General features: G+C 41.5%; 1 protein-coding gene across 3 annotated transcripts in view; it reads left to right on the top strand.

The window, feature by feature from the left end:
* cadm1a (cell adhesion molecule 1a) overlaps positions 1–13,404 on the top strand; it is a 347,324-nt gene extending 333,920 nt beyond the window's left edge. For all 3 annotated transcript variants that reach the window (XM_061085532.1, XM_061085533.1, XM_061085531.1), the window contains 2 exons: positions 10,862–10,990; positions 12,984–13,404. In XM_061085532.1, coding sequence (XP_060941515.1) covers positions 10,862–10,990; positions 12,984–13,102 — 248 coding nt within the window. In that variant the 3' untranslated portion in view covers positions 13,103–13,404. The remainder of the gene's footprint in view (positions 1–10,861; positions 10,991–12,983) is intronic.
* The last annotated feature ends 6,676 nt before the right edge of the window (positions 13,405–20,080 follow it).

Here is a 20,080-nt window from a genome sequence, read left to right as displayed (position 1 = left end):
AGTTGTAACCACACTGGAACAAAGTGCATGTTCCCTGCTTTTTCACCACTCGTATTCTAATTTGCTTTTAGCGCTCAGCGTTGCCATGACAGCGACCGAGTCTCGTCACTTCCATCCGAGGGAGTTGTTCTCTCTCCTCGGCCGGCCCGGCGCTCGGCACCGAGGCCAACAGGACAAGGGAAGAGAAAATTAGTTTCTGACCAGAATTTGTGCTGAAACATTTATTCGGTGATGCGGGTTATGGGCCACATCCCAAAATGAACACAGAGGAAATTGAATTGATTATCAATAATTGGTGTGTTGCTCCTTTCCCCCCCGTCTAATTTGTGCCTGCAGCTTCCTCAGCGAATTCTCTCAGGGCTTCGGATACTTTCTCTATGTGCCACTTTTTGTTTTTCACGTAGGAGGTGGTTCTCGGTCTGGATCGTTGGCGGAGATATTGCGAGTAGATCTTTTCCCTGAATTTGATTCAGTGAAGCAACGAGCAGGGATTTGTCACTGTAAGGATATTTCTCCCCCTTCAGTGTTTTGTGTAAAAGAGACAAATCCAGTCCTAGATATCATCCCATTGTCACTGGCTTTGCTCACTTTTAGCAGCACTGACAACTTCTGGCTCTAATACGAGCTGCATGTGGAATACAGAGGATTCTTACTCTCCTATTTTTCCCCCGACACCATCCATGCATGTAAGCTGGTCTGAATTTCCTTTGAGGTAAGGCTTGGATTAGAGGCCGGCGCCGTGCACTCAGCTCTGCTAAAGGATTTTTTATTATCACTGCAGTTTTTTTTTTTTTCCTTTTTGTCAGCATTGCTTCACCTGACAGAGATTGTGCCACAACACTGCTTCTCAAAGACGGACGACAAGCACGACAAAGCAGGCGTCCGGGGGATAACAAGTGGAATATTCTGCTAGGGCTCCATCTTTACATAATGCAGGGATTCCATTTTTTATCTCCCGGCTCTGTCCCTTTTATCGTCAGTTAGCGGCCGATGGGGTTCGGGCAACAAAGGTCAAACGTCCCCGGGTCCGTTGAGGAACCTTTGCTGGTTCAGTAGAAGATTAAGGTCGACTCAGATTCAAGCACATTTAGAATCGCTAGAACGTCTCTGAGCTGTTTTCAAGGAGCTGTGATTACACAGTTTGTCCTTGGAGACTTCCTGACATTGTTTACACGCTTCCTCCTTCTCTCTGGTGACAGCTCGGCTTTATGTACAGTAGCTTGCAGACTTATTTAGCGCTAACTGGGTTGTCACTGCTGAGCTGTGAAAGCTGCACCCGCAAAGTCGTCTGAACGTCTTTGCTGAAGAACCTTCCTGGAGCTTGGTTATGGCTCGTGCTGATATAGTAGACTCTCTCAATTTCGGACTGTGCCTTTCCCTCAAAGGTCGGCCGTGTCAGGATGATTTGCCGTTGGTCAGTTGAGGATATTTGCATGTTAAAGTTCACCAGAGTTCGCCCCAATTCTACCAGACGTAACTTTGCCCTTTGGGTTTGAATATTTCATTTCGTTTAGCCTCCGTGAAGCCACACATCACGATCCACGCTGAGATGCAAGTATAAATATTTGATGAATCCTCGTAAAATTAAGGGGGTGAGAGAATTTAAGTCCAACCCCCACCAGGATGAATTGTAATAACCTGAAGACGAGATCCAGAGACTTTTCAATTAGTGTCGTTGACAGGAGGAGAGTTGGTTGGTTTATTGCAGGTTAACGGCTGAAAGGTGGCTGACCAGGACTTGGATTTGGGAAATATTCTTTGTCTTACCTTTAAGTTAATGGTTTACAAAGTACAGTGTCGATGAGTTTGAGTAGTACCTCCAACTTTAAGCGCCATCCCTTCTTGTATGTGTCTCTTGAAAGGAACCTACAACCAATTGAGAGTTTGTTGGTTTATTGCAGGTTAATGGCTGAAAGGTGGCTGACCAGGACTTGGATTTGGGAAAAAGTCTTTCTGTTACCTTTTAGTTAATGGTTTACGAAGTACACTGTTGATGAGTTTGAGTAGCACCATCCCTTCTCCTATTGGTCTCTTGAAAGGCACCTACAACCAATTCTCCGTGTTTTCTCGCCATGTTTAAAAAAAACTAAGACGAAAATCCAAGCTGCAAATAGTCACAACGACCCAGTAATCGTGTTGATTTATGGAAATACATAGTTCCAGCGAGGTGAGCTACAGTAAGAGAGGTTTGTGTAAACAGCTCATCTCTCTCCAGTATACGACCTTGACCGGAGAATGTGCCTCCGTCTGTTTACCGCATGTATGTAAATGTGGCCATTGTCTCTCCGGCTTCCTTTTTCGCAGGATTAGCCGCTCGTTGTCTTTGGCTCGGCTCCGTCACCCAGGGCTGAGTCTGCTGTGTACACAGACCCACTCACAGCCCCTGATGTCATTTCACTGATACTGTTCTCTGTCACAACACCAGGACGCTGCTCAGCCTCTTCTGTTGTTATTAGGCCGAGAGCCGAGGAGACGCAGGATTTGATTTAAGGTCCGTTTTTAGTTTTTTTTTTTATCAAAGCCTGATATTTCTTTGACTTTGACCTTGGTGCGATTTGTCACTTTGCAGCACTTAAAAGAGTTTTATTAATTTCACTCTTTGACGATAAGTAACGGCCTGACGCTTTGTAATGAAAACATCAATAATTATCACTCTTCTTTTGACCTTATATCTGTTTTACATTTGTTTAATTTAAGATCGACCTCCGATATCTGATCTGTCAGCGTGAGAACAACGCACATGCAAACCAGGCGTCTGGGCAGCTTTCACATCCACGACCATAAATCAACGGGAGTTTTTTCATGTGCCGCTGAAACGGCCGAGGCTGGAGGCGTCTCGGTGACAGTGGGGGTGTGGGAAGGTGTTTTGATAATCAGGCACGAGAGAGGAAAGGGCCCGGGTGGTGGATGGATGGAGAGGAGCTCCACCGGGCTGCAGCTTTTCCTTTTTCTAAACGCTGTCCCCATTACCAGGACGGATGTGCATCTCTACAACAAGCCGCAAAGTCATTTGGCCTTGGGAGCCGTAGAGAGTCCTGGATGTGTTAGGAGAAGTCACTCCTGAGACCACTAAGAGCCATTATTAGAAGGTGTTTATCGAGCCTACCCGTGGCCTAGATACAGCTTAATATCCTGAGAACAGTTATAGCCCATAATTATATTTCATTTTGGATGGAGACGGGCCTCGATTAGATAAATGATGAATAGCTCCATCAGGAGGTGAAAAAAGCAGGCGTGAGGTTTTTCTTAGGAGATGAGAAGCCACTGGCTGAGTTGTGCAAGGAGTTGGAACATTTGCTTTCCTTTGCAGGACGGCGTTGTAGTGTTATGAGGTTTGGCATCAAAAATAGAATTCAATACGTGAAGAAAGGTTTATATTACACGAGGGAGAGCGGAGGAAAGGAAGAGCACAACTAGACAAGGTGCAAATCATATTCACGTTATTCAATCTTGTGTCTGTTTCAGCCTGGGTTTGAGATTTTGGTTTTTTTAAAAAAGCTATAAGAATCAGAGCCAGAAAGTGATGTGTTCATTCCAGATGTAGCTATCGCTGCTTTTCACTGGTTTGTCTAATTTGATTACTGTTATGTTGTAGCTCGACTCTGCATTTTAGTTTCTTGGCAACGTAAAACTTTAATGACCCACAGCGGAGATACTTCAGCAGCGTTGCCTCCTGTTGACTTTGTAAACAACGTGGTTTTAGAAAATAGAAATTCAACACTTTATATTCTGTAATTCCCTTTTGCAGAGTGTTCAGAAATGGTCAGTGGTGCCTTGTTGGGGATGGTCAAGACGTAGGTGGCTCGTTGTTTGGTTCATTCCAACTTAAACAACGACAGGGTTCACATAATTTAGCCGATTTCAAAGAAGCCACTGTTTTAAATCAGGTTAGATCCTCGAGAAATTTGTCAACCTACCTGGTCATCCTGGTCATACTCAGCTAAACCTGTAGCTGAAGGTCAATTCACAAAAAGAGAAGTTCTGATGTGACAGCAGCAAAGAGCCATGCTACAACACATCCTGACTACTAAACTGTAAAAAAGATGGACGACGTGTCTCCACTTCCTCCCACTGTACAAAGATGAAGCCAACATAACTAAAACAAAACAAAACCTCAAGGATCATCATGTTACCTGAGATCAGTCAGTGAAATATGGGGCTTGTTCCTCAAGTTAAGCACCAGTAAGGCAGGATATCCCGGATATAGATGTCAAAGTCAGAGCACTTACCGAGAGGGTCCCGGGCTCACTCAGAGTTTACATGTTGTGTGTTTGTGTTTTTCCTCCGGTGTTCTCCCACAGGCCCGGTGAACCAGAGGCCACCAAACATTAGAGTGAACAAGAGCGAGAATGTGTTTCTGTCTCTCAGTGTGTTTGCCTTCCACACTGGGAAAAGAAATCCGACGATATTCTGCTGTGTCTGAAAAAATCTCAGAGCTCAGGGTTCAAGTCTGGATCACGACACAGATTTCATTTTATTGTTTTGTTCTTCTCCCGTCACACACACAACTAAATGAGGACATTGTCACACTCTAAAACCCAAAGTCTGCTCGTAACTTTATTTTTTAATATGACTTTTTAATTCTGTATGTTCACATTATCTCCCAGAACGTGAATTTTACCCATAAAGCAACGTAAAGTGACCTTGATGCAATCAGGGTTCTCAGAGAGCGGCTGGATTATGATGAAATTGCATCATGGGAAATGTAGGATACCTCGTTTTTTAAAGCTCTTGGGACACAAAGTCTGGATACCTCAGCCTCTGCTTGATAAATGTTGCTCAGTATCTTGTTTTTACTTCAACAGATATCAACGTATTTTACAATCCCTGTTTGATGCAGTGGAGTCAGATCTGTCAAACTCCTACAACCTCGTTCGTAATCATTTCCCTTTTCATCGTTTATTGACCCTTGGCTCCTTCTCTCTCTCAGTGTTTTTGAATGCGTCTGTATGAAGTGTAAAAAAAAACCTCCACGGATCCCGAGTCTCTCTGTATGTGTTCGGTGTCGTTCGCTCCCCGAGAGGCAGAAGATATAACTGACATTTTCAAATAGGTTCAATGAATAGGTTCATTGGGACTTTAATTACATTCGCTCTTTAACCGAGAGTGTTGTGGGCAATGGGAGTGGATCTTGACAAGCCAATGTGCTCTTATGACACCCCCCACCCCCCCGACACGGCACCGCGGTGATTGCACCTCTATCTGCAGGCGGCGCGGGCGCACCACTGAAATCACTAATGCTTAATTAGCAGATTAGAAGATCCAATTAGGAGATCTCCTCTGTCTCGAATCAGGCCTTTGTCAACATGGGTTATGAAAATGAGATACTCCACACACGCCCTCGACATGGTGTTTCTCCTGCTGTCAGAATGACCACACACCTGATTGGCTCGTGCGTTGTTTGCGTTGCCCTGTGGACACTTTGTGTTACAGTTACAGCATTCTCGATGAATCTGTATATTTGAGGCACATTTCCAACAGAGGCTGAGAAATAGTGAGTGTTGGTGTCGAGATAAATCCAGGGACCATCGAGGTAATAATATAAATGATGGCATTGAAAGAGAAAGCAGGTCTTTAGCCTTGAATTCAGATAAGTGGTGTTGATGATCATTGTATTCATCACACTGTTGTTTGTGATATAAAAGTAACCACAACTCTATCTCTCATGTTTCTGGGAACATAAAGTATTTTTTGAGTTAAAGTCCAGTATTTATTCTCCGTTTAAGTCTCCACCGACATCTAGAAAGAGACGTTCAGTACATCACAGTTCATAGTTGTGTATCTGCTCCACTTTCCTCACCTGCCAGTTGTTGGATTTGTGTGTTTATCGTTGTGTGTTTGCAGAAAGCAGCTGCTCTGCTAATGAGAGAAAAACGCTCAATGACCCTAAAGATAAAAACACAATGAGCGAAACACAAAGAGCTGCAGGAAGTTGAGCTGCGTCTTGTGACAATAAGAACAACTGAATAATGGAAAGTTTTTCAAAACGAACTAAACTTTTTCTCTCTTGAGCCGTGGTCATTAGATTAATGGCCATCTGGCTCTTTCGCACAATTTCATAAGTGGCTCCCGGCACATTGGAGTTTGGACTTGTCATTTTGAAGCACTTATACTGAGCCCAGTCGAGATGGAAGCTTTGTTCTCTGTCCGTCTTCTTGTGTTTTATTAAATGCAGCGTCGGTCGATGACACGATTCCAACGCTGACGTATCGGCGAGCTTTAGTTCCTCGGTGTTAACGAGCTAACGGGGGGGTTTTCTCCCGATCTCCGTCTGAAAGGTGCTACTTACTTGAAATTTGTTTTCCCTTCTTGCTTTGTAATTAAGAGCCGCAGTCTGATGTGGATCTCATCGGAGCTTTTTCATTCCACGACAGAAGTGACTTTTAAGAAAAAGGCAATAACAGAAATTGGCTTGAATTTCTCTCTCTCTCCCTCCCTTTGATTGCTGGAACAATCACCCATGCAGTTGAGCTTTGACTCCCCATGTGAGGTAATAAGACAAATGTACTGGATTTCACTTGGTGACAGTAATTGCTCTAAAGTGATACCGGCTGATATGACATGCAAATTGCTCCCGGTGGTTTCATGGGGACTGAGTGCTTTCAGGAAGTGACAGCACACTCAGACTCCGGGCTCACAAACAGGCCTCGTTAAATATGGAACCAAGACCAACTTTTTATTAAAAAAAATTTGGGGGGGTTCGGTTTGGTTAAGATGGAAATTGTTTGCTTAGTCACTCTGAACCCAAGGAACTCTGTGTTGCCAGCGAGAAGTTTTTGAATCAAATAGTTTCTTTAAGAGGATTCTGTCGCTATCAAACGCGGATGAGAAACGGATGTAAACTTGTCACATGGAGTTTACCTCCTGTGAGAAATACGAATATGAATTATTATTATTATTTTGTTTGTCGCTGGAGCACATTAGATACTGTTAGGATTTCATGAGATTCTCTTTTAGTGGTTTTCTGTCAAGTTGGGAAAACAAAACTGTTTTTCCTGAACCTGACACGCTGAACTTTCCCTGATTATTAAAACATTAACTTAACCAGGGTTCAAACTAAGTGCTGCAGAATGAAATAATAAAACGCACATCAACATTTTAACACATTAACGTCGGATCTGTCAGCTCTAATAAGGAGAACGACGACCGGATTCATTAGCAGCCGCACGCTGAGATCTCAGCTCTTAACTTACTGAGTACACAGTGTTTTTATTAATGATAGAAAAGGTGAGAAAAGCTATAAAAATAAGAGCCAGGTTGTATTAAATCCTTCAAATTACAATTTCCACAGGCTATTCCTGCACCTACGATGTGATTAATCATTTGGCACGACAGTTATCACCAGGTAGCCATGAAATATTCATATTCATTATCCCTCATTGAAGAGATTCTGTTGGACCTTAGATATTTTTTTCTAGAATTGTCATACTTTCGAAAAGATCGACTTAATTTGAAATTATAGCCGAGGTCCCAAACTCTCCAGAAATACAAATATCTCCGGCTGGATTCTGGTGAAACGGACACGAAATGATGCATAATGTAGAATATTTCTGTTTGATGGAGTGTTGCAGTCTCACAAAACAACTCTTGGGTATGAATATTTTCTGTAAACATCATATAACTTCAGTGAAGAGCCTGGAACCAGCTGTCAGGCGTGCGGGTTTCTAATCTTAGAGCAACTAGCGAGCGGGTTTGCTGTGGATATTTCATGATTTTCAAAATAAGTTTGTGTTGTGACTAGGGTTGCAAAATTCCGGGAATATTCAAAGTTGGAAACTTTCCATGGGAATTAACGGGAATATACGGGAATATACTGGAATTAACGGGAATAAACTGGAAATGTTGTGGGTAATTTATACTAACTGTATTTACCTTGTCATATACAGACATAAATATAAACATTTTGTATTGTGATAGGCTGATTTGAGCCCTGAGGAAACTTTGGGCACTTGACTATATGCTTCTGCATCGTTGTGTCATTCTTAACATAGGTCTTTGCACAGTATTTGCAAATGTACACAGCCTTTCCTTCTACATTGGATGGGGTGAAATACCTCCACACATGAGATAGTGCACGTGGCATTGTTCTGTAGAATAAGATGAGAAAAAAGTTTGTAAAAAGACACTAATGCAATGCCAGAGATATAAATAGTTAGCCAAACAATTGGAATCGTCTGTAAAAATATTTTGCAATGGATAAATGAATGGAAATAGGCTAGATGAACAGATGAACAATCCTCAATCAGCATGCTAATATATTTTCCCCAGTAATATCATTGAAACTTACCTGACTAGTCCTGCACACTACAGCAGGCCTCAATAGCCCTGCTGTAGAGTGAAGGATGCTGGGAATTATCTGTGCATGTGATGGAAGAATGCACAGTGGAGGGTTGAAATTCAACGTGCAGTGTGTGCTGCATTCCATACATCTTTAAAATAGAGTTTTGAATGATGTTTTTATTGCTCAGCGTTTAATTTGCGTATTTATTTATTTTTTTAAAAATTCCCAAAATTCCCGAGCTAAACTTCCCATGGAAAGTTTCCGGAAATTTACCGGAAACTTTCCGCCCCTTTGCAACCCTAGTTGTGACACCTGGACTCTCTCTCTCTAGCGCCCCCAACAGGCCAGACTGTGGTACGCTGGTGTTTACGCAGGTGAAACCAGAAGCCGCAGCTCTTTATGATACGTAGCAGCACATAATGAAAACACTGGTGCATTGTGGATGTTCTCATCTCCCGTCGCTCTTCAATGAATTTGAACCGGGGGAAATTTAAGCCACCCTGACCGCAGCACTCGCACACGCCACCCCCGCCCCCCACCCCCCCCCCCCCCAAAGCCAAAGTCCACATTAACATGGTAATAGGAAAGTGTGTTAAAGCACAGCTTCAGCCGCCTGACAAGAGCCGATTGGATGTCAGAAGGATTCCTGCTCACTTTAATTGAATCTGCCCAGCACTAAAAAAGAAAATCTGAAGTCAAAATAACCTATTAGATCTTTCGGGTAATGTTTTGTTGAGTTTGACAGGTAGCGCCCCCCCCCACTCACCCCCCCAATAGCACCACTACCTCCTCTCCTTTATTCCTGCAGGTTGAAGGAATGCAGAGGTGTGAGACAGGTGATGTTTTCCAAGGTGCTCCTCTCTCTCTGTTGGTGTTTTCTTTTTCCTGGAGCTCTCTCAGCACATCTGTTGAGTGTGAGGGGGGGGGGGGGAAGCGTGTGAGTGTGGGGGGGGTGTTAGTGAGAGACTCCAGGTAATAGATGGTCGGGGGGCTGAAGGTCGCTTCCACTTCCACTTATTGCTGAGAAAGGTTGTTGTTTAGTCTCCGCGCTTCAATTTTGATGGCGTTTTCTGTAGAAATGAGTCTTTAAAGAAGCCGTTATCCTGAAAGTGAAGGATCTGGTGTTATAGTATTTAAATCAGATATAAAAGCACAGACGTGCAGCTGAACCATAAACACTACGCCAGTTTAATTTAGGTCACAACTCGTGACTCCTCTCTCCACCGTCTCTCAGTTGCTTCTCTATAGGTGAATACATTTGCTCGTCTCTTATACCGAGAAGAACCAATCACGTCTACAAATGGATATAACTTTGGTTGTCATGGATCCCTACACCTGATCAATACCGTTCACAAAGCATTACAGCAAAGAGCCTCTGGGGTTTTTGTTTTTTTTCTGCATACGTGTTTTGGAAGTTAAAGACATTATCAACCATTTCTATTTTCCTATTTTGCAAGTTCGAATCAAAGCTTTTTCTTCTTCTTCTTCTGAATACTGAACCTAAGGATGAAGCAAAAACCTGTAAAATAACAGATTCTTATTTAATTGTTTATTCCTGATGTCTCACAGCGCAATGGGAGTTTGTTAATTCTTCTCCTGCTCAGATTAATCACTTCCTGATCGCAGTCCAAACTCTTATTGTTGTGGGAGTGATTATTAAAGTGTTGGCCAGATGAGAAGGAGCCAGGCTTGTCCCAGGAGAGGAGACTGTCTCCTTCTATCTTTTTAGTTGGAAACAAAGAATAAAAACCAAAAGAACAAAGTAAAATATCTTTTATTGTTTTAATCCTGGGGAATCAGAGAGTGCAAACCCACGTAAATGCTGATTGGCCACTTTAGCAACTTATTGCATATAAAAGTAGATGGTATAGGGTTTAAAACGGTTAATTTGCTGTACATTGGTTTGAAATTGGTTGAATCCCTGTTAAAAGGTTAATTGGGATTTGATGTAGTTATAATCTCGTTGATATTCTGGTGGAATCCATTTAAACAAAGGCCAGCTTTGCCTTTTCTTTACATTCTTATTCAAATATGTATATGCTGCTCACAAGAGAAGAACTCAAATCCCAATTAAAAGTAGATTTATAGCTTTCTGTAATATGACTTCTATGAATTGATGTAGTTATTGTAAATATGTGGTCACTGCCGGCTGAACAACCCTCAGGGATATTAAAGAAATCTCAAACATGTAATAATCTCCCTAACAGTCTAACCTTTGTCATTGAATAATACAATTTCTATCTAAACATGTTTATTTCTTCCATGGAGCAACATTCATGCTTCCACTTTGAGCAGCTCCAGATTTATTTTGCACGTTTCCAGTATGTGGGTTACACCCCCGGCAACAGGAAGTCGACCATATGCTCAAAAATCGATGTGATCATCTCGGCTCATGGCAGAAACATGTCGGCTTCATTCTGCTGCTCCGAACCTCCTCTAGTCAAAGTCCTGACATTAAGTGTAATCTACATCACATCTGACTGTCAGGCAGCAGTGAGTCGGTCTCTGTGTGTGTGTGTCCACATGATGTCTGTGTGTGTGTGTGTCCACACTCAGGTTGGTTGTTTTCTCCACTTGCAGATTCTCGAGCCGGAGAAGGAGCGCCCAGGACGGTGGACCACGCCGTGATCGGAGGAGTCGTGGCCGTGGTCGTCTTCGCGATGCTGTGTCTACTCATCGTGTTGGGGCGCTACTTCGCAAGACACAAAGGTATCGGACAGTTAAATGGATGTTAGTTAGGTTTACAATGGAAGGTTGTTGGGATTTGGGGTAGATACAAATCATTATAACCAGGTTTTCCTGTGTCATCTTGGAACATTTAAAGGTTTTTTAATAAAGTCAGAATTAAAGGTAAAAGATTCAACAAAAAAAGACACTTAAAATACCGCTGTGGATATTTTAAAACCCACATTTTGTTCTTAATCATTCAAATTTCAATGCAACTGGTTTCCTTTAAACACAAACCAGTTTTAAAGTTTATCAGGTGGCGCCTCTTCACTTTGTTTCTGTTAAAACTTCTTTTTACATCCTTGGTTGGAGGCTGTTTAAATAATGGAACTATGGCTATTAAAGCTATGGGTTACCGATGGTGAGTAAAATTACATTTTTCATGCCGCACAGTATAACGCATCTGGTATGCTGCTCTCATAACGCGGAAATAATTACAATCCATAATGAATTTCACACTGTGATATTTCTTATGCACGAGGAAATGAAATTGGATACATCAACCGTTTTAGAGGGGAAATAGTGTAAATGAGGCAAAGTAAATGTGTGGAAGAGACGTTTTATTTTATGATGATGCTGCACTCAGCGTTTCCTCCTCTGATTTTCCAATCAATGGACATTTTTGCGGCTCCGATGAAAAATATTTGTGTTAAAGTGCAGCGAGGTTTCAGGGGCAGTTGACCCACACTGTGCATTATGGGTAATCAACCCCAGCTTCTCCTTCTCTATGTCAACAACTGCTCACACCCGGTGATAAAGTTCAGCTGCTGCAGCGTCGTCAAATTCATGGCCTGGATTTGACTCGTTTTATCCGTTCAGCAGTGAAAACACACGCTGCTCTGACAATGATCCAAACCTCGGTTCCTTGTTTGGGTGAAAACACACGAGATTTATTAAGCCTTGTGATTCACAGTTCAGCTGGAAAACGACCAAGGCTCCATAGAAACTGTGTCCCTGTGCTTTCTGTGTCCTTCTGAGTTCTATCAAGGTCCTGCACACTTGACCAATCATGAGTCAAGACTTTAACAATCATCAGTGTGAGAAGAACCATTTAAAATACGGGAAGAAAAAGTTTAAGAATGTGAATTTTTACTTTTTAGTTTGGTCCGTGTCCCATCAGCTAACATGGAGGAGGTGGGGTTTAGGACCTATACTGCAGCCAGCCACCAGGGGGTGATCAAGATGTTTTGGCTTCACTTTTTGGAGCCGTCTCCCATCTTTATTTACATTCTGACACCGAGCGTGAGCATCGTTAATGTGTCAGCCAATAAGAAACCAGCATTTCCACATATTTCCCTGTAAACACTCTCCGATTGGTTTGTTGAAGATAAAATAAAACCATCCCAGCTCAGTTTAGATTTAACCCTAATTGTGAGATGAGTGTTTACACTGAGGTTGTATCAATAAAGGTCAGAGAGAAGAAGGAAAAGTACACGTAGTCGTAAAGTGTCACCGTTCTCGTCTCTGTTCTGTGGACTTGTACAGAATCTGTGCTTTTCTTTCCTCCACATATGCAAGTGCCCTTCACCATTCGTTCTGGAATATTGCCTCGCCTTCGTTATCAAACTCCACCGTGATAGGATGTGAATAAATCCTCTAAATTAGGTTTGAAGTGGCTTTCTAGTTCCCCTCTTTCTGCTGAACTTGACAAGGTTAATTTGAAGGTGTGAGCCGCGCTCTTCCCCACACTCGAGATTATTTCAAAAACCCTGATTTTCATGTGCCAGTCTCGAATGGAAAACTGGGGGAAATGATGTATAATCAGAATGTTAGAGCTCGCTGGTGTTCGGTTTGTGTAGATGACCACACGGAGGGAATTTGCATAATAAGGTGCTGTGGGATGTAGCGGCCCATTTTAATCTTTTGTGTCATCTGAGCGTCAGGCTGTAATGGAGTCCGTGACACTGTCCTTCATCCTCTTTCTTCTTCTCCTCCTCCTCCTCCTCCTCCTCCTCCTCTTCCTCCTCTTCCTCAGGTACCTACTTCACACACGAAGCCAAAGGAGCGGACGACGCGGCGGACGCAGACACAGCCATCATCAACGCAGAGGGCGGCCACACCAACTCGGACGAAAAGAAGGAGTACTACATCTAATCCAAACAGGACCCCTCACTCTGGTGTCCTCTTTGGGACACCGAGCTGGTTTTGGGGCCTGGGGGGGGGCGGAGGCGGGGGTTGGGACCGGAGTTGGTTCAGGATCACTTTATAGTGAGAGTGGAGGGGTCAACGCGTAGACGAGGAATGGGTTTTTAAAGAAAGGCCTGGTTTTAAGCCGTTGTTTAGTCTCTAGTCTGCAGATGTAGATGGAATGTTTTGTGTGTTTAAAAAAAGTGACAAAAAAAATCAAAAAAGGAGGTGAAAAAAAAAAAAGGGGGAGGGTTTGGATTTTAGGTAAACAGCGATCGGGTTGGGGGGAGGGAGGGAAAAGGGGGGGGGTGCGCCGGAATGCCAGAAATCACTGTAGAGAGCTTCACCATTCGACACCTCCCTGACTGCTGGTACGAGTTTGATTTGGTTCAACCATTTGCAGAAAATTCTGTGCCTTGTTCTGAATATTTCTTTTATTTTTGGTTTCTTTGTTTTGTTTTCCATACTTTGGGTTTTGTGTTGATCCTCATTTGCATAAAACCTTGTTGTTCCCCCCCTCCTCACTTGTAAAATCGATGTGCTGTTGGCTTTTTGTATGAGGTTAGAATTACACAGCCACTTTATTCATTTCCCCTTAATGTATCTGCACACACACACACACAGACACACACACACACACACACACACACACACACACACACTCTCTCTCCAGTATACTGTGATTCGTCTCAAGCCATTACTTCCCACTATTTTTCTTTCCCTGAAGTTTTGACGGCTCCAAAAATGCATGAAATACTTTAGATATCATTGTACAAAGAACATAAATGAGAAACAGGCTGGATATACTGTATCTACCCCCCACCCCCCCGGCCCCCCCGGCCCATCCTCTACATCACTACATTCAGACGAGAATCAGAACGAAGCCAGTGAAGAATAATGAGAAGGATCTTCCCATTTAATTTGGCCAAGTCAGCTTTTAAATTCATTTTTAAGGAGTTTTTTGTTCTTCAATTACTTTCCTTAGTGAAGTGATGTCGTACATTATCCCTCCTCACTGTTTCATTAGAGTAATTCCTTCCTCTGTTTAGTGTTATTTTTCTTCTCTTTGGCTTAATGGCAGCCTGCTCTTTTCCCACCGGCTTTTTATTGAGTTGTAATGATGAGATTTAAGTGATTTCCATCTGTTCTCGCTCCTGAATATATTTTTTTCTTGCAAATGGAGGAAAGTACGAAAATGTAAATTGTTTTCAAATTGTTTCTGGGAGAGAGACTTTCAGCGAAGATGTTGAAGCGGCTGTTGAAAATATATTTGGCATTGATATTGGTCGACCAGCAGCCATGTACAGAACTCTACTGGATAAAAGAAACGGCCTTAACCAAACTCCAAATAACAAAACTTATTTAAATTTGACTTTTAGGAATATTTAAGCTGCACAAAATAAAATAAAAAGGAAAAGCTCATTTTATTTCGTAGACACACAATCCAATGTAAATCAATCCAATGGAATCACAGCTGTATTGTACACTAATCCTTACTAAGAAAATATTTTTTACTAGAGTTACGATGGAGTACCTTTGTGGATTTTATCATTTCGCATCGTGAGTTTCTGTCAAACGGTAAAACAAGCAAATGTTTGGGGAAAGTAAATGTCTTGGAACCGTCACGCGCTGAGAGACATGTCCTGTCTGTCCACTTCTGTCTCACCACTTCTGTCTCACCTCCTGAAACACACACAGCCTGTGGTCTCTGCGTAAACATTCGATATTCTTTGCATGTGTGTTCGTGCTGAAATTCATTCTCTCTGCTTCTTTCTATCTCGCTTTACGTGTCACCTCACAAAACTGAACGAGGATCAGTTTTTGCCGAAGCCCTGAGGGACGCCAGGAGTGATCGATTGTTTGTAAAGGAAGTTAATACACGTTGTTGTGCTCGGCGGCGTTAAATCCTCGGTTTGCATTCGCGTCTCGGCTTCTCAACGTGGGAACGAGGGCATGATGATGTCACAGTTATGTGTTCACAAAGCAAGCAGCTCACTGACTCGTCATCAGTCCCAACTATAGCTGCAGGTCGTCAAGTACGATGATTTAATGCTCTTATTTCCTGTGGTTTTTCAAATTAAAGTTCCTCTTGAGGTGAAACTCTACCATCAACTGAACAAAACAAGTTATATTTCAAAAAATTTAGAGAATCTTGACCCACTGGTTTGTTGAAGATCCATTTTGTGTGGAGTGTAAAACTAGCACATGATTTTACAGCATAAATCCAAACCCTCCAATAAAATATATAAATTCATCATATCGTGATATGATACAATCTAGGATGTAGAATCAACCAATAAAAAGGTTATGAACATGAGATAGTTCATATTAATGTCACAGCAGTCGTTTAGAGAGCAAATGTTTTCATTATATGTTAATTAGCAAAAAAGGCACAAGTGTAGTGATTTAGCTGAGTCGTAGGGATTTAGTTGGCGAAAATCAATAAAACGTAAAACACTGAAATATCCACATCCACAGGTAATTTGGCTCAGAAGAAAATGTCATGAAAATACGGAAAAATACAAGTAAATGCAGAAATTCTGCAAGTTGTACCAGACACAACTTTAAATTAACACAAAAAACTGGATTTTTGAGAATTTAAAAACATGTGATGCAGATATTCTCACTTTACGGGACAATGTGTGAGAACTGGTCAACTATCGACTTCACACTACAAACATATAATGAGCAGCATATCAACTAAAACACTGGAGAATCTACCATTATCATAAGAAACGAGGGATTTACCTCTTCTGCCCCCCCCCCATGCACCCGCCATTTCTTTCTCAACACATCAAATACACACATCTTTGAAATATCGTAAAAAACATAATTAAATGTTTACATATTCTGTTGATAATCTTAGTTTATTTCTAATAAACTGAAACACTCACATGTCCCCTCTTCACTTTTGGTGAGTTGCTTGCCATGTGACCGCGGACATCTCGGACTCAATCATTTTATATTTTCTTCGCCATGTTAAAACATTCGATTGGATCTTTATGAATGTGCAACTCAGATTGCAGTGTAATAGCTTTATGGTCGTGCACGCAGTCAGCGTTCAGTCTTTTTATATCAAAGAATGTTGGTTTAGGTTCGTCCGGGTCGTTTGAGAGTAGTGAAGTGAAAAGCATCGTGCACATTTTTTCACTTTCCTCAGCATCACACATTTTTTTCTGCTAACTAAGAAGGTGTGGGGGGGGGAGGGTTTGGCTACTAGGAGCTGCGGACATGTTTTATTTTTTAGTTACAACTGCTTCTTCTGTTGAAACTTGAGTTAATTTAAAGTTCTGCACTTAGAGAGGAATCACCACTAAGTTAACACTGTATGCTGATGACACTGTTTTGTGTTTGTTACGTGGATGGGTGGTAGTGGGGGGAGGGGTTTATCGATTTAGGTTTTATCGATGTTTTACGGTCATGGTTTCTGATTAAACTATTAAACTGACTTGTTCCCGTTGCTTTATGAATCACAGAGCAGGTGTCACTTCACCTCTGAGACTGAGAATTGTGTGATTTGTGTTTTACAGTGAGCACTACACTTCGCTTCAGTGACATGTGGCAGCTTCCATTTGAATCAGACTTCAAAAAACATGTACTTACCAATAAAAGGAATAGAAGTGAATATTGTCTTCTCCCTACAGGCTGATGCATTCTCATATTTTGTTTATTTGTGAATATTAAACCCGTTTGTGGGTCGGTTCTGCAGGAGTGTTCCTCCGAAGGTTTTTGTTCTTCCAAAGTTCCACTTTAACAAAGTAACAAAACGACACCTTTTGATGGAGATGATTCAGAAATGATGAGGATTTCAATTTGAAGTAAGAATGATACTCAATGTTTATGTGTTGGTTTTTATTTCCTATTTCACACCCGGTAAAGTAACAGAAAAATGGATTTTTGGTCTTACAGTGTAACTGTTGTAATTTTCTTCACATTAAATTCCTTTTGATAATGTCCTGTCTCAGGTTCATGCGTTGCTGACTGATGTGACTGCATCTCAGGTAGAATGCAAAGTTTAGGCCCCACCCATCAGTGACACGACAGCAAGTTCAATGCATCCTCATCCAATCAACACACACACGCACGTTAGATCCAAGAGGCAGAACTGCTGAGATGGTTTCTGCATCTATGTTGTACATGTTTTCTGTGTTTTTCTTAATATTCGGTGCACTGTAAAAGATGTGTTAAGTATTACTTTGTGTTTGCATAGATCATGAAGAGAGAACACTTGTTTATTGGAATGAAGCAGAATCAGAAACTTGTTGTGGCTGTACGTCTGTCACTCTCAGCACACCGCCGCCTTTAGAAACTCCTTTCATTCCCCACATCAACAACAACAACAACAAAAAAAGATTTGATTGTTTCACCAGTTCTTGTTTTTAGATTTATTCTTTTTTTTGTCTCTCTGCTGTTCTTGGGAAATGTTAATGTGCATTAATGGAGAAAAGGAGTTCCACATTCCCATACATATTTTGTATTGGTTCATAAATAGACATTTTTACAAAACAATGAAGAGTTCTTGTCAATAAAAAAGAAAAGATATTAATGTCCAAAATAATCAGTGTTGTTATTGAATGAATATATTTAGGTGCAACAGGCAAATCAGGAAGATGAATATCCAGGCACCATGGTATAAACACCATCCATATACAAACATTTGATCTCAATGGGTTGTGAACATGGCGTCTTTTAGAGCTCTACATATTTTGACTGGAAAATCCAAAATAAATTAAAGTTAGCCGACCTTACTCAGAGAGGGTGTGACGAGGAAAGAGTTATTTCAACGATAATCTCCATATTTTTTCCTGCATAAATCCTTGAACAAACTTAAAAATACAACACACTTTTTGTTTTGACTTAAAATGTAGATATTCTTAAGTTTAAGAAAAGCATTTTCCAGGAAGGTCTTCAGAGACTCTGCCCCTAGTAGAGTGAACCCTGGTGTATTAAGATCTCTAAAGGACTTTTATGTAAAATAACATGAACACCACAGTGATTACGTGTTTTTACAAAACATAACTGCATAAATACATTTTTTATCACCTCAGCCAAGGGCGTTATGATACCGTTTGTGAGCGGGATGACACCTAACTCACACAAAACTCCTTCAAGGATTATCGCAAAACTGTTTTTCACTTTCTGTTGATTTCTCAAAATCCAAGATCCTCATTAAAATCCAGATATAGTGACTTTTTAAGGGTTTCACATGGAGACTATTGGTCCTTGGAGGAGAACACATGAAGCCTCGGCCATCACCTGTCTGAATGTTGGTTTATTTGTGAGCAAGATTATGCAAAAACTACTAAAGAGACTTCCAGCAACGTTTGGAGAGTATTTTATTTCACTTCCTTTATCACGTTTTATGGTCGTCACCATCACTGCGGAGGAATGCACAATACTTTTATTTTCGTAAACATAGGAATACGTTAAAAACTCAGTTTATAAATTCACAGATATTGTTTTTTACCACCAAAATATCCAATCTCTCAGCCCAATAACCTTCTTTTACGACCGCAGCCTTATTACACTTTAATGTTTACACTCTCGGCAGCCGGTTAAGTTGCAAAGTGCCTTTACTGCCGAAATCTAACCACACAGATGTAAATCCTGGTCTCTGGTGAGACAGTCGCCTCCTGGCATCTCCGCTGCCAAAAAATAAATGTCACACTTAATTCAGAACGTTCCCCTTTGAACATAATCCAGCCATAATCTTACACAACATATTTCCTGTTGCAGTTTTCTAGTTTTTATAGACATGGTTTTGTTTTTATGTTTGTGTCACAGACTCACAGTCGATCCTCAGGAGTGAACGAACTCGGGTCAACCAGTTCATGTTACCGTTATATGTGAGCTGCTATGTGGCGTTCAGGCTTTGACATCATTTCTCCATATGGAAAAGCACCAAGATCCTCACAGCAGGGATCTGACGGGGAGTGACAGTAATCACCCCCCCGCCCAGCCTCTAGACTGAGGTTGTGCTTATGAAAACGCTTCATGTGCTGCAGCAGCAATATCAGCGAGTGATTATCTGTTTCAGCGAAGCTTTCAGGTGAGCACTGTTGTAGCTGCCGCGGCAGCAAGAGAGCAGAGTGACTGACAGCGTGAGTACACCCCCCACCCCCCCACCCCCCATAATGCAAAGAGCACGTTGAGTAGATGTCAACGTGAAAGGAATGGTTACAACAGCAGGAATACAGACACTGAGGGGGCTCTTATTTTGAAATGACTCACAAAATACACTATTGTTTTTCCAGGTTTCTTGCTTCAGTTAAGTTTTTGTCACTGAAAGTGATTCAGACTTGAAGTCTCTCGTCCACATGCAAACAGATTTTCATATTTTGACAAGCACATTGTTATACTTCACAGTTGCTTTATGTAAGAAACAACAACAACAATGGCGGCTATATCCCATTTGATTTACACTGCGAGTGGTCTAATTTCAAGTTTGCATCACATCAGCACATGTACTGTTTGTCTCTCATGTTATTTTATGGATCGTCGATGTAGAAGTTATTGCGTTGTGTGTGTGTGGTTGTGTTTAAGCTCAAGTCTGGACATAGGTGCAGCCAAATAATCGCAAATGTGTAGATAAGAGTTAGAAGAACATGTTTGTTGAATTTGCTAAACAGAACTAAAAGCATCTACCTCTGTATAACACAAAACTCAATATAATCATCTTCCATGAAATAAGGGGCATCTGAATAAACCCTAATTATTTCACCTTGATGTATTTGTCCGCTGTGGATCTCCTGATTTGAACCTGTGTCCTGGAACCTTTAATCACACAGATGATGAGTGTGGACACACAGTATGAAACAAACTGTTAATGAACGCAAATAAGGAGTCGTACTTCCAGAAGCACCACAAAGTTTTACATAAATCCCACAAGGTCTTAGCTCAAAATCAATCTGCTGTTCTGTGCTTGATGAGCACGCTGAATCTTTT

Source organism: Limanda limanda, chromosome 14, assembly GCF_963576545.1.
Source record: "Limanda limanda chromosome 14, fLimLim1.1, whole genome shotgun sequence".
NCBI lineage: Eukaryota > Metazoa > Chordata > Actinopteri > Pleuronectiformes > Pleuronectidae > Limanda > Limanda limanda.
This window is presented reverse-complemented; position numbering and strand designations above follow the sequence as displayed.